General features: G+C 33.6%; 2 protein-coding genes across 7 annotated transcripts in view; one reads left to right on the plus strand and one right to left on the minus strand.

Moving 5' to 3' along the window:
• Positions 1–15396, minus strand: part of zgc:194621 (uncharacterized protein LOC795037 homolog) — a 17250-nt gene continuing 1854 nt past the window's right edge. Inside the window, exons 1-5 of one of the 2 annotated variants that reach the window (XM_041263453.1) lie at positions 5905–6398; positions 2477–2535; positions 1726–1809; positions 571–638; positions 1–165 (exon numbers count right to left, since the gene is read on the minus strand). In XM_041263453.1, coding sequence (XP_041119387.1) covers positions 121–165; positions 571–638; positions 1726–1809; positions 2477–2535; positions 5905–6164 — 516 coding nt within the window. In that variant the 5' untranslated portion in view covers positions 6165–6398 and the 3' untranslated portion in view covers positions 1–120. Of the gene's footprint in view, positions 166–570; positions 639–1725; positions 1810–2476; positions 2536–5904; positions 6399–15396 lie in introns of those variants that run through there. The other variant, XM_041263454.1, reaches the window with a different exon arrangement.
• The window catches only part of LOC121322895 (polyhomeotic-like protein 3), a 26682-nt gene continuing 19304 nt past the window's right edge, over positions 8019–15396 (plus strand). For 2 of the 5 annotated variants that reach the window (XM_041263449.1, XM_041263450.1), the window contains exons 1-2: positions 8021–8122; positions 14699–14862. In XM_041263449.1, coding sequence (XP_041119383.1) covers positions 8110–8122; positions 14699–14862 — 177 coding nt within the window. In that variant the 5' untranslated portion in view covers positions 8021–8109. Of the gene's footprint in view, positions 8127–14698; positions 14863–15396 lie in introns of all 5 variants that reach the window. The other 3 variants (XM_041263448.1, XM_041263447.1, XM_041263451.1) reach the window with 3 other exon arrangements.

Raw genomic sequence — 15396 nt, forward strand, 5'->3', positions numbered from 1 at the left:
TATGCATTCATGGCAAATATAAGGAACTCAAATGCAACTTTTGTTTTTAATAATCCATTTTAATACACTTTTCCAGACGTTCCCAGAAAATGACATCAGACATCAGTCAAACAATTTGCTTTAGTCTTGAGCTGCAGATGAAGTTCCAGGTTTGTTACTTTTCAGCTGTAAAACATATAAGAACAATGCTTTAGGTTACAAAAGTAATATAAGCTTGACTTTATCAAGTGATACAATTTTACATACATACATTTCATATTTATATATATAAAATAATATTATAATCTTATTCTATGACTGCGTGATTCAAGTGTTTACTAACCTGCCTATTAAGACATGAACTAAAAAGGCAGAATTAAACTATATATTTTACTATCAAACCCAACATTTTTAAATGTACATTATTGATGTAAACGACAATAATATAAATTACATTTTAGGTAGCACAAAACTGGTAAACCTATGAATATAACAATACTTACACATTGCTTAATTAAGATATCATTCATAAAAACAATTTCACAATGATTAATTGAGACAAAAAATGAACCCTAATTTTTTTTCCCTTACCCGTGACTTTGCCATCTTCATCTCTTCCTGCTGTTTTCTTCTTACCTCTTCCATTGTTAAACTGCCCCCTGCAAAATATAACAACTTCAACCTGTAATTGTTGTCCTTTACACCAGAAATTCCTAACCTGTGGTCCATGAGTAAATCACAGACCGTCCCTTAAAGGACTGCCAACCAGTGCTTTAGGAACGTTATTGCTGGTCTCCCTTTTAATGTGCTGAGATTCATTCTGTTCTTCATTAGTTTTTTATGTAATTTACAAACAAGATCTGCACCTCCTAACAACTCTGTAGTTGTGAAATGTCTATCCATTGTGAAGATCAGTAGATGTTTCTTGTGCTAGATGTAATTAATCCCTGCCAAAAGGAAAAGGCTTTTTGACATCTATGGCTATTCATTGCACACATATGCTCCCTAGTGGGATGATATAGAAGTGCAGTAATACATAAAACACACACAAATACACAAAAACAATATATTGTAGTACAGTGTAACGTGAAATGTACCAAACAAAATGTGGCAGCGAAGTGCGTATTGATTTTACTGGAAACACTCGTAATAGAGCTTCACTGGGACAAGCATCAAATACAGATCTCAGTTTTGCCATACTGGGTCAGAGGTCAATGGTGACAAGTTTAACCTGCACAGTTTGTAAACCTACAGGTATAAAGTCAAGACCTCTTTGGCTGCCGAGATAGGATGTGAAGCCAGTATCTCTAAAGATTTGGTCTCCATCAACCTGAAAACACTTAATAACAAATTATCAAAAAAGTTTACATTACACAAAGTCAGTATCTCTAAGGGCTTTTGAGATGTGAGCTGTTGAAAGATCTGTCAGGCTGCTTTATAAATTAGAGCTCCAATACTGCTAGCTATATTACATTATTATTTTTTTTGATTACTGGGTAGAAAGTGCAGAAAAGCTGTACCGTGCACAAAGGTCCATCAAATAATACACATTGTGCAAGTTACATTACTATGCTGTTATGTCCAAATGAAAAAAGTACATGTTTTTGGCCTATTATTGTGTAAACAAGGGGACATTCTCTTCTCAGAAAACAATAATTTGATGCTTCTTTACAGCTCTTTTCTATAGCATTGTGGTTGGTTCTATGAGGAATAAATGTGGGTGCAGTTTGTTAGTTTTTTGCTCACCTACAGTACTCGGGGTAATGGATACGCGGCCTGTGGACCTTCTCTTTTTGAGGTCCTCCAAAGCGGTCAGCTCAGCTTCTGCTTCTGTATTACAATAGCAACATCAATGTTTCAGTTCATTATATGCTACTTTATAAAGTAATATAGAATTGACTTGTAGTAAACTTAATTGGCTTCAGCATCGCATTCACTGTCTCTTTTTTAGTTCAGTTTTTTATTTCTGTGGACTTTTAAACCAGCTATAAAGATACAACACTATAAGCAGCCCTCTCTTCCATCTTGTGTCCACTTGTATATTACATTCCCTTGTTCTGGACAGGGTTTCCCTTTCAGAAGAAACCTCTCTCACTTTGACAGGAAAGCAAGATGGCAAAGCATGTGGACAATGGGTGCTTCTCTGTTGTCCCTTCAGGGTTTTTCAGTTTCAAAAGTGAAGGGAATATATTACAACTAAAAAGTCTGACTTCACAATGATGATGGGAAACAAAAACATTAAATGTAAAAAAAATATAATAATAATAGTAATTACCTGATTTACTTAGTTTCTCATATTTATTTGGTCTAAGCAAATGCCTGACAAAAGATGAAGAAATAGAGCACTGATACCCACAAAACACCTGCATTCTAAAATGTTAAAATAACAGCTGAACCCTTTTCTGGGGAGATAGTATTTTTTATACTGGAAAAGTGAAGAGACACACACACTTATGGCATGTATAAAAAACCAGGGCAACAGTATCTTTAAACATACTTTTTTGAAGCTCATTCCTTTTCTTTTGGTCTGGAGGGATTACTGTAAATGCACAGTGACTGCAATAATAATAATAAAAAAAAGGTTTAATTAGGCATAAAACAAAGTATAGATAACATCATTTATATTTGTACGCTTCTTGTTGGGTCATGTCACCCGACAGTCATTTCAGAAAATTTTACAGCTGTTGACATAATTTAATGAAAAAATACCCATATGCACTCCAGAAGCATCTGTAAACAAGTTAACATCTCGTGAGAAGCAAGTGGTTGATTTATATAGTGGACTAAGTAAGGTTAGCTTCCATACTATTATATATTTTATATTAGTCCATTTTTGGTAAATATTTTACAATAAAAAGTGCACATGACAGTGTTACATCAGTTACAAATTAATATATATAACAGCTCTTGTACTAAATACAAGACACGTCAGAATTTTTGTGATTACTTTAAGTTCTCATACATGTGAACCTGTATCTGTTTCCAATATTTGCTTATTGGACATTTTATATACATCACTCAAAAAACCTGCAACTGACGTAACTATACTAGGAAGTAACTGATGTAACATTCTAGCACTGCGTTTAAATTATTTTTAAAAGAACACTTAAACATTTAAAAGGTTTACCAGATTGATTATTTATACTTAAGTGTTTAAGATGACAACCAGAGAGCAATGTTTTAATAGGAAATCTAACAGCCCTCCTTGTTTGCTTTTACATTATTAACATAAGTTGTAAAATGCCTCCAATATCTGCAGCCGATAGAATGCATGCTTATTGTGCAAGGATGTCAGAAGAGAAAAAATGGACAGCAGGAGAAATTATGCAGGGACAAGTGGAGTAATGCAAGAAAGAAAAGGGAAGCAGAAAAGACCAAAGAAAGAATGAGAAAGTACAGGAGAAAACTTTGAAAATGACTTGAACCAGAAGTTAACGAGAATCATTTGACAAACTCGCCATCAAAAGTTCTCTTTCCTGCTCAGTCACTAGGGAAGACAGTAAGTCGAGTAAACCAGGCACTTCCAAAGAGCCCCAGGAAGAAAAGCGTAGTGGTAAAGACACTGGCAACTAAATTTGGTTTGTTTCTGGTACATAAGCAAGCTTCCAAAAAAAGACCTGAGGCTGATGAAACAGAATGACAGCTTTACGCTTTTTATGAGAGTGATTACTTGTCCCGTCAACTGCCTGGACGAAAAGACTGTTACAATCAGAAATGAAGATGGCACAAAAAAGAGAATGCAGAAAGAAGTGTTGATGATGTCTATTCTTGAAGCTCACTGCCTCTTCAAAAATGAATATTCCAATGAAAAAATTAGAAAACCATTGAAAAAAAGTTTGCCAAAATATCCCCAATGGCAATCTCTTAGTCAGTGGGTCAATTTGCAACTGGCAGATGAAATGCTACCTTGACCAGTGTGAAACATGCCTAGACCTTGATAATTACATTGATCAGGTAATACAAGGAAACTATATTGAAGATACAATTGTACACTACTACCAATGGATGGCTAACAATAAGAAAGAACTGCTTGTCAGCATTACACAATGCCAAAGAAGAGCTCAAAACTCAGCTAACCATTCTGCATCGCCACAGTTTTATTGCCAAGGTGCAACTTCACCAAATTAAGAAACTGAAGGTGAATTTAAATGAATGTGAAGCTGTACTGCAAGAAGATTTCTCAGAAAACGTCACAATTAAAGCAAGAAGATGAATTACAGCAGTTCTCAAAACTCAAACTGGTACTACTTCTTATGTTGTGATCAGTGATGGACTGCACCATGACAAATTTGCAATAATTTGCTACAATCAAGCTATTCTTGAAGAAGCCTCAACTTTAGCAAACATCTCTAACTTGCACATATTTTCTGATGGTGCTGCTAGCCAGTTTAAAAACAGATTCATCTTGTCCATCCTTACCATGCCAGCAGTGCACACAGTAATCTGCATCAAGTTGATTGGAGCTTTTTTGCCACAGCACACGGTAAAGGGCCAGTTGATGGTGTTGGGAGGCATGATAAAGCATGCAGTTTGGAGGTGCATTCTGCAAAAGCATGCTGTTGTTAATACAGCAAAATAATTTGCTAATATAGCAAAAGAAGCATGCCCAAATGTCCGCATCATTTACATTGCAAAGAATGTGATAAAGAAGGCGCAAGATGAATGGGCAAACAGATGGGAAGAGAACTGTCCAAAGAAAATCCCAAACACGTACAGCATTCACTATGCTAGAAAGTTTAGCAACACGGAACTTGAGGTCAGCAAAGTAGGTCAATTTCTGGAAGAAATTAAACCTGACTGGAAAGTGGCCAACGTGTTTGGCATTGTGGAGCAAGCTTCAGCAAATTCGGACAAAGCAGCTGTGGCAGAGAATCCATTGAAAATAATTGAATTGGCAGTAAATCAGTACTGCATTATTCTGTATGAAGGCAAGTGTTACCCTGGCATAGTTGAAGAAGCCATGACAGCCCTGCCCGAGATGCTTGTCACTGTTTTGTATCCATGCAAAGGTGGCATGGAAGTAGCCTAGGCAAAGGGATGTACTGTGGCACCCTGCTTCATCTGTTCTCAAAAGGACTGATGTACCAGTACCTGTGAATACCTGCGGAGCACATGCCTTTCAAGAAAACATCACACCTTCTGCAGACACTTCAAGTCCGTGAGGTCTTCAGCTAGCATGTTATTCACATCCATGCATTTTTCAGAATGGTTACATCAGTTACAGGACCTGGTTACATCAGTTACGTCATTTTTGGGGTTCTGGTGGACAGAACAGGAGAGCTGCAAACTGTTTCCTTACATTTGAGCACCCTACAATGTTAATTATTGTGTGCAGTTCTACATATAGAATTGCCTCTTTATTTTAGAAGGACTTGAATGAATTCACAGACTGCTTGTCAATTTGATGTTATGGCAGTTACCATATAAAATGTTTTGTTTTAATAACATTTACTGATTATTTCTGATGGCTTATTTAGTTGAATATATATATATATATATATATATATATATATATATATATATATATATATATATATATATATATATATATATATACACACACACACTAGGCTTATCCATTGGTAAAACTAGTTTGGACAATCTCACTTTAGGTATTTCTGTTTGAGACCAAGAAACAGCATTGGCAAGCACCAATGGCATCACAACTCATTTAGAACAAATGCTCAACTGTTAGTGCAAAGTTGGTACTGTAACGTGTGTGTTGATGCGTTTACATATTCTGTTTACCAGTGGGGTGTCAAAATATACAGTTTCCAGGTCATTTCCTTTGTATGCATTGCTTTTTAAAACATAGCATTTGGATTCAATAATATTCAAATTAGAAATGCAAATGCAGTTTTAACTGAATTGTACTCCAATACATGGATTTTGGTTATATAAACAAACAAAATAACAACAATTTACCTTTGTGCTTTATTTGGGGACTTCTGCGGCACCGTGTGACGTTTCAGTACGTGCTGTCCTTGTGGGTTAACTGCTGACTGTGGTTTTGATGTTGCTGGAAGAGTTGTTTTTCTATTTGTCGTGCCCAAACTAGAAACGTCAGTGGATGCATTGCTGCTACTTCTACTCCGATTGGCACCTTTAACTTCACTGTTTCTATTCAACCTAGCCTGTACTTTAACTTTCGCAGTCCTCAGCTTGTGGACAAACGTGTGTGACATTATCGGTCAAGTGCAAGAAAATAAGTTATTATATATATATTTTTTTTCTTTTGATAACTGCTTTTCGACACGCGTTGTTTCGTTTTATCAGTCTTGACTGTCGGATGTATTGTATCAAATCTAATTAACAGCCAAAATTCCTGAATGAAAAAAATATATAGTTTAATCGGATAAAAATACAAGCGCATTTGTCAATACTACCGATGACAGACAAACGGCAAAGGACAGTGGATTTTGTAGTTCTCTACTTCATCTTTGTAGTGTAAGGTAGATTGAAAGCAGCAATAAGAAGACTACATCCGCTTTGTATGTTGTTGCAACAACGTAAGGAAACACTGTTACTATGACAACCACCTGTAATTGTCCTGCTAGTCAGGTGCTTTCAAATGAAAATGAGAAACTCAAGTTACATGTTTGTTTTAAAGAGACGAGAACACATACAACTATTTTTTTTTTGCAAAACCCTTTTTATAACACTATCATTTAATATGTTGTTATTTTCTTCACTATGGTCTGCTGTTGTGTCATTTATTTAGCCTAGTTTGAAATTAGGAAACGTCCTGCGAAAACCCAACTTCTAGCTGAGGACGAAAAACTCGTTTTAAGAATGTAAAAATGCATGCAATAAACAGTGATTCTGGATCAATTTTATATTTTGATTGATTGAAAAAAAAAAATAATAAACAGGAATAACGAACTAGCAACATGGAACAATATTTGTTTTCCTACAACCCATTTCACCCGCTAAAATGTAATCTGCCCTGTATGTGAATAAGCATGTGTACATTAATTTTGACCACATAAAGCAATAGGTTTTAGAATGAACGAATAGCCATTTCAGAACATTCAATTTAGCAGCACTTTATAGACAGACAGGCAAGACGGCCCTTTGAATGAATGTCACTTCAAAACACATTTCCACATGTACTGAAACCCCAAATAAATCACCAAACATATAATAATAATAATAATAATAATAATAATAATAATAATAATAATAATAATAATAATAATAATGTATATGTACAACCGTCTACAAATATTTTAATTATGATAAAGCATAACAGAACTGTGGAAATAAATATTTTTTATATTTGATTAGGCACAAATAAAAGAGGAACAACATTATTAATTGAATATCAACGCATATAACCTGGCTTGATACCCCCTCGAGCCTATATTTAAGCAGTACTATCAATATTTTTAGACAACGGTTTTATAGCCATTTTTATGAACTTGAAAAAAAACCCTTTAATGTTTCAAATTAACGTTAGAAAATGCAGACATGAATGCTGCTTATAAGACCCTGATAACGTTAAGCTATTGTTAAACTTTTAAACACTTTTTTTTTTTCACTTTTAGAGGTACTTTTCACAAAAATTACACATATTGCATAAACACCGGTGTACTAAAACGAGTATAGACTACTTACACGTTAGGCTCACTGAGCCTGTCTGTGGCTGAGCATCGGTTCAAATTTAAAAATAACAGATTTGTTTTTCAGAAATTAAATTTAATTTAATTTTTCCTCCACGCTGAAAAAAAAAAAAAAAAAAATCCAACACGTCTCACACAGAATCACCACTTTTAATATGAAATAAAAAATAAATAAAAACACGTGTTTGTTCGGGTGTAATGTAGATTTACACGCATTTTTTTTTTTTTTTTACTTCAGATAATCAAAAATAAACCCTATATTGAACATATTTGTAGACAGTGAGGGACTACTCGCACTGTACTGTACAGAGTCCCAGTATAAAATATTGCGAAGATCTAGTTGTATAAAGTCCTCCTATACTGCAAGTGGTGCTGTCTATTTTTTTCTTCCTTACAATATGTAGCTTTTAGTTTTTATCTCCATTTTAGAGCGTATTTACGCAGTACAAAACTGAGACTTTGACAGCCCGAATCGGTGGCAGATGATTATCGGGATGGGTCATGTCTAATGATAATTCCAGGCAGGTAAAACAGTTTTAAGAAAACTTGTATTTATGCATTAAAGGCACAAATATTGAAATAGCTTGGTTTCAATAGGTTTGATCTGGATTGTTTGGTTCGGCGTCATATGGGCAATTAGATCAAACGGAGAATTTATATACAGAATACACATTACACGCATTTCTTAGATACTTGATGTTGCGACAGCGCGTTTAGCTTGTGTTTTGTTTTTTACATGAAGAGAAACGAGTAGGAGAAAGATACACAGAGTTGTCAATAAAACAACATTTTCTTGAATAATATAATAATAAAAAAAAAATATTACGCCATTAATGTACAATTTCAATTAAATGCAGGAGTACAATTAAAAATGTAATTTTACATTTTTTGGGGGGGTTGATGCTGTTTTGTTAAAAAAAAAAAAAAAAAATAAATAACAGTTAAATTGTTAAAAAAAAAAAAATATATATATATATATATATATATATATATATATATATATATATATATATATATGTGTGTGTGTGTGTGTGTGTGTGTGTGTGTGTGTGTGTCATGCCAAAGCACAGTGTAGTGACGGGAAATAAGGCATGTACAGATATAACCGATTGGCGCGTCTTTATTTTTAATAAATAATAAATTTTTTTAAATATACAGAATTTTTTATAAAAATATTGAACTCTGGGAATCGTAGTTTTAATTAAGGATGCTCTCCTATTGTTTTTAGTATTTTTGTTTTTTTTTGTTTGCTCTCTCAATGCATCCACAAACTCAGTTTGCAAACTTCCAGGTATCTAACATATATCATCTGTTCTCAGAGCTGCAAGGAACAACTTATATTGTCGTATCTCCGGTGGTTTTATATTTTTGCATGTTTTATCATATGATCTCAGAAGGAGGCTTAGCACTTGGACAAAAGCAATGTATTATTTTTTTAACACATTTGCAAACACATTTTGTTGAAGCCATCTTTTCCTTTTTCATTGTTATTATTTCATGACTACTAGTAATGGCAGTGTCTATGGTAATCGGGATTGAAACGAGGCAAAGATTTGGCCGAATGTTTCTATTTAAAATGATTATCATAACTGACATCATTTTATTATTTTAACAGCACGCAGTTTTCCTAATGGATATAAACGTTGATTATTATGTGCGTTATCCATGAGGCAAAAACTTAAAAGAAGTTTAGTAGTCTGGATCTAGTCGAAATGGGTATATACACACTGTTCACTTCATATTTGTTAGGCCTATTACATATTAATTAAGGCACCATTTTAGTAATGCTTTAGTATGTTTTATTTCAGTTAAATGCAATATATGTTAAAAGTTATTATTTGTGTACAATGTTTACTCAGATGAAGCAGTTCTTTAATTAAAATGTTCAATGGTGCTATGGAATTCGTAGAAATAGTAACCCTATAAATAATTAGCAGCTTTTCCTGGTGTGATAAATTTGAATGAGCGCGTACTGTGTACTACTGCAAACAGCTGGCAGGAAAGAACACTTATTTTATATCAAGGTGTCATCATTGCCTTATCAAAAAACAAAACACAAAAAACAGGACCTTAAAAAAAAAAAAAAACACTAACCAGTAACTTATCGATGTTGTCTGGTTTTTCTTGGACTTTTTAACAGGTAGTTAAACGTTTTGGTTAGTGAACTAACAACTGCTTGCTAACATAAGTGGTGTGTGTGTGTGTGTGTATCTATCTATCTATCTATCTATCTATCTATCTATCTGTATATATGTATCTATCTATCTGTATCTATCTATCTATCTATCTTTATCTATCTATCTATCTATCTATCTATATCTATCTATCTATATATATATATATATATATATATATATATATATATATATATATATATATAAACAGTCGTCGTAGGCAATCCGAATTCGAACAACTGTAATAGAATGTTGTTTTGTTTGTACGTATTGTTTGATTTTTGTTGGACATAAACATATAAACAATTTAAACCTCTACATTTTAAGGCGTTTTAAAAATGTTTCTTCTGTTAATATAATTGACCGTTTTACATGTAATTTGAATAGCTATATTATAATAATATTTGGATTTATTAATTTATTTGAATGGTCCACATATTTAAATTTAAAAGCAGCTATTGGAAGACACAAAGTTGTGCAAGTCAAATCCAGGTAATTCTGTAACTAGAGCTAGTATATTTACATATTATTTTATAGGCCCATATTAGACATAAACAGTAAAATGATGAATCACTAAACATGTATTTATTTATTAAAACAATGTGTTCAACAGGTTCTAGCCTACCTTTGTAAATCAGTAGTAATGTGTATTTGAAAATTATTATATAATATATATATTATTATATATATATATATATATATTATATATATCGTCAACAGAGTGAAGCAGTTCTTCACAGCTGTGGAGAAAGTCTTCCATTTGTCGACAGCTGTGAATATGTTGCACATGATAATAAATATAATAATAATAATAATAATAATAATAATAATAATAATAATAATAATAATAATAATAATAATAATAACTATAAATTAATTTCCTAATTTATGTATTTATTTATTTTACAAAAAAAAGGTTCATGCATGGGTGATAACGCTTGTGCCATGAGCATGAAGTCTAATTAAAACGTGTTTATATTTTATTCATACAAACATGTTCGAGCTCGTCAAGTATAGGAATATTTGAAAGAAAGTTCGAATTTTTAAATCAAATGTTGCATTAATTTAACTTTTTTGAAGAATCGCAAATGGACACAACGATAATGAGTTTCTAATAAGCAAATTCAAAATTATTTTATAGTTTAATAAATACATTAATACATAATATATTTGTGTACTTACTGGACAAATTGACTGTAGTAATGCATATTTTAAGGTGTATTATATACCTCCCAATTTTTTTAAATATAAAATGTGGGAAAGTAAAAAGTATTTGATATGCAGAATATGCCCAGCTTTTGAAAAACTCCTTTGTCCTCAAGGCTGAAGGTGCTGACTATATCTGACAATGTCAACATAATATAAATATATATTATATATATATATATATAGATATATATATATATATATATATATATATAATATATATTATCCGGATAGGCCTATACCTCATATGTTTTCAGTTGGACATGAGAAGACTGTCTGACAGTTTGAGCAGTCGTCACAGTAATTTCTGCCCGACGGGCTATTACTACATAACTATTAAAAAAAAAAAAAAAAAAAAAAAAAAAAAAACAGAAAAAAAACACAAAACATATTTATGAGAGTCACGGCCTTCTGAACAGTTCACCATGCATGCCATGGCCAGCCTAATAAAGAAATGCTGTAAAACCCCACTACATTCCAGCATACTAAGACAATGCATTACAAAAACAAATTGCAGTAACAAATGGGTTGTATGTTTGGGTTTAGCCTGTTTGAGCTACAGGGCTTTCAAATGGTGCACTGCAGGATCATCATTCTGTACTGCAGAAAACAAGGCCTTGGCAACCAGCACTGCTCCGAATCTTGAGTTGTTAAATGAAGTCGGTTTAGCAGTGCACTCTTCAGAATCCATTAGTAAATACCTCGTTTCTGGAGTACCAACTAATATGTTAAATACAAATACTCACCAATATTATACAATGTCAAATTGACATCTATCACATAAGTGTTTTGTTTTTTATTTCTTTTTTTAAAATGTCATTTTAATGTAAATCTATGTACAGCATTTTGAGATATTTTACAGGAGAAAATATAATATAAAAATAAAATTGATTGATTGATAATTAGGTACTGGTACCTTTAATATCTTATTGAGTGCAGCTGATTTCCTCCTAATTGTAAGTGGTAATAATGGATTTTATGTAGTTACCATTTTTCGAAATATTTAACATTTGTTATATTTATTCTCTTGCTTGCATTTAAAGTGTATATTTAGAAACGTAAAAGCATGAATAGTTTCTGCTGAGCTGACAGAATAGGAGCCAGGAGAAACTGGCCTTGCTGAGTCAACAATATGGTAGTTAATGCTGCCATCTAGTGACAGCTGAGGGAAGTATTCTTGTCACCAGACCGGCCAAGTTAGAAATTGTGTACAAAAACATGCAACATATCCATTGCACCACACAGGTAACAGATTTCCAAAGTAGTAGTAGTAATAATAATAATAATAATAATAATAATATATATATATATATATATATATATATATATATATATATATATATATATATATATATATATATATATATATATTGATTATATATATAATATATATATATATAGGTATGTCATAGCAAAGGGGGTGAATACTTATGCAATCAATTATTTAGGTGTGTCATAGCAAAGGGGGTGAATACTTATGCAATCAATTATTTTCTGTTTTGTATTTCTAATTAATTTAGAACAATTTGTAGATTTTATTTTTCACTTTGACATTATGGACTTTTTTGTGTTGATCAAGGGGGGGGAACACTTTTGAGAGCCACTGTATATACTTATATGCACTTTTTTTTTTTTTGAACTAATGATTAAAATGGAATATTACATTTTTCATTTCAAATGTATGTTTTACTATGGGATTAAGCCTTCGTAAGCCAGCCACAATCCAGATTTTTGAATTGTAGTGTGTTGCTTCTGGAAAACAGCTACAGCCCTGTGTCTTCCCTAGTCCATGCTACAGTCCCATTGTGTCCACTTCTGCACCTGCACAGTGTGGAAATGATTGTCATAGATTTGCAATTACTCTATAGAAGAGGTGTTACATTTAAAAGTGTACACGTTTCAGTTTAGATTTGTAGTACACATGTAGCAGAAAAGGTTAAATGTTTTATTTTACTAAACATACAACAGCCACTAAATTCAATCAGTATGCTATTTCCAGTTGATTCTATATTGCCTACTAGATCAGAGCACTGTTTATGCACTGAGGAGTTTGACTACTGAAGACAGTGCACACGTACACAGTTATTTGTACATAAGGGTGCCCTACTTTGCAGTAGTATCTGGACACTTTAATGATGTCACTATGTTGTGGTGATTTACCTAGAAAAGACTATTGCATTACTAACATTATTTGGCAAAGTGTCATTAGAAGTCTTTCTCAGTTCTTCAATGCTGGAATGGTTTAGATATGAAATAGGTCCAAGCGTCCTGAATTTGAAGTGAATTGCGGTGTTTAGCAGCATAACCTCAATTACATATTATAGATGGATTACTTCCTGTCAGGATCTCTTCCATTTTATCAGCTACCAAAGGCTCTAGCATCTGTTTGTCACATCCTTGCAAGAATGATTATAGATGGAAAAAATACTGTACTGTAATGCGCAATGCATGCAGTGTTGAACATGATTCACTTTTCCCTGTTCGTTTCTGTACTGTGATTTGCAGTTTCTTTGCAGCAGTGTCAGGATTTCAAATAAGTGATAAAAATACAGTTATTGACTTGTTTTGCCATTTCGAATGTGCACCAAGGATAAAACGGGCTGCATTCTCAATGCTGTTTACACTATGTATTTTTTGTTTGTTGTTTTAAATCTCAGTATTTATTTTTTAATGCATATTTTAAAGTAAGCCGAGTCATGCTCACAAATCAAATCTGTGAACCGTAAACAACAAAAAAAAATGATCTAGGTTTGCTGCTGCATCGTTACAGAAGAAAAAAATTAACCAGAATGAAAAGATATTAAGATGTATGGCTGAATATCAAGAGTCAGTGCAGAGAGTTGAGGATCTTTGAAGGAGAAACCCTAAACTGATGTTTTGTACTGGAACAAATTGTTAGTGATTCACTTGATGACCTGTGTAATCCCTTGTCTGTTTGGCACAAGCTAACTGCAGGGAAGATTTTGCGAAGCTTGCCTTTTTTCAGAACAAGCCATTGCCATTTGTTTAAATACAGTAGTACAGTCGCCAACCACTTAGAACAGACACATTTGTGTTAACATGATTCACCTGCAGTAAGTGATGGGTGGTATAAACTCCCACACAATAACCTGACATTCAAAATGTCCCACAATCACCAGTACAGTAATCAAAACAAATAAGCGTGCATGTGGTTAAAAATCTTCACTAAGATACTCACTACACTAATTAAAAAGATGTATTAAAACCTATGACTGTAATAGAAAGTACAGTAATCTTTCACATATCCCCCTGCGATGGGACCAGAGTAAATAGGCAGATGAAAGAATCCTGTTTTAAATACCATTATACATCAGAAAAGGTTAAATGTTTTATTTTACTAAACATACATCAGCCACTCAAAAAAAATCATTTTTATTTTTTTATGATTGGAAACTTTTGGAAAGAAACTTTTGTTTCTAAATAACCAATGACAATACTGATATGTGAGATAAGGTTTTATGGCCAAGACTGATCAAGTAAGGGGGAACGCCGAAACGCTTCCCCAACTCAATCAGCCTCAAAGAGCCTTGTCAGAAGATTTTGTTGCTGGTACAGTTAGTAAGCACGGCAAATAACAATCTAAGCAGAAATTACAATACACAGATATATTTAACAGGTAGGCGATTAAATATCAGGAACCTGTATATGACACACATCAATTTTCCAATGCTGTGCTAACACACTGTCTTTATATAGCTCGGTTCAAGGTACACCATAGCATTCATCCACAGAAGCTGGAAATGGAAAACGAGACGAGCACTACAACCTCAGCCACCACCACAACCTCCAGCACACCCTCCCAGACCCAGGCCCCACAGCTGTCTCTCTACAGCAGCACCACCGAGAGGCAGGCTGTCCAGGTAACCTGTCCCCACTTAGGTATGACAGAAAAGGCACATTGTAGCCAATGGTAAAACAATTCAGGTGGTCTCAGAACCCTGCCCCAATAATGTACACCATCACTACCCTTTCAGTACCCTCACAAACGAGCACAGCTACAGACTTTCTCAGGCCAAGGTTTATAGAACAGGGGAAGTTATGAAATGTTGAGTGCCATGTTGGGTCTACTGAGTTATTCCATCCATGTCAAATCACCCAGTATTCTGTCAGAACGCAACCAGCCACTTTAGATGAACCTGGGTACAAATAACCTACTATTCCAGGAATGAAAGCCTAGGACTCGTTATAGAGAATGCTTTTCAATTTTATTACTCAGAGATAACTTTTCTTACAAGAACCAGACCTCTCTGTTGTGAATGTGCCTATAACGTGGCCATTAGTAAAGATATCACCATGTAATATGTATATCTGAAAGTCCATAGTGATATCTTTATTAACGGAAGTCCTCATGACATTTGTGGTGGTAAAGGCCACTCCCCCCACCCCCCCCTACC

The sequence above is a fragment of the Polyodon spathula genome, chromosome 11 (genome assembly GCF_017654505.1).
Source record: "Polyodon spathula isolate WHYD16114869_AA chromosome 11, ASM1765450v1, whole genome shotgun sequence".
NCBI classification, from domain to species: domain Eukaryota; kingdom Metazoa; phylum Chordata; class Actinopteri; order Acipenseriformes; family Polyodontidae; genus Polyodon; species Polyodon spathula.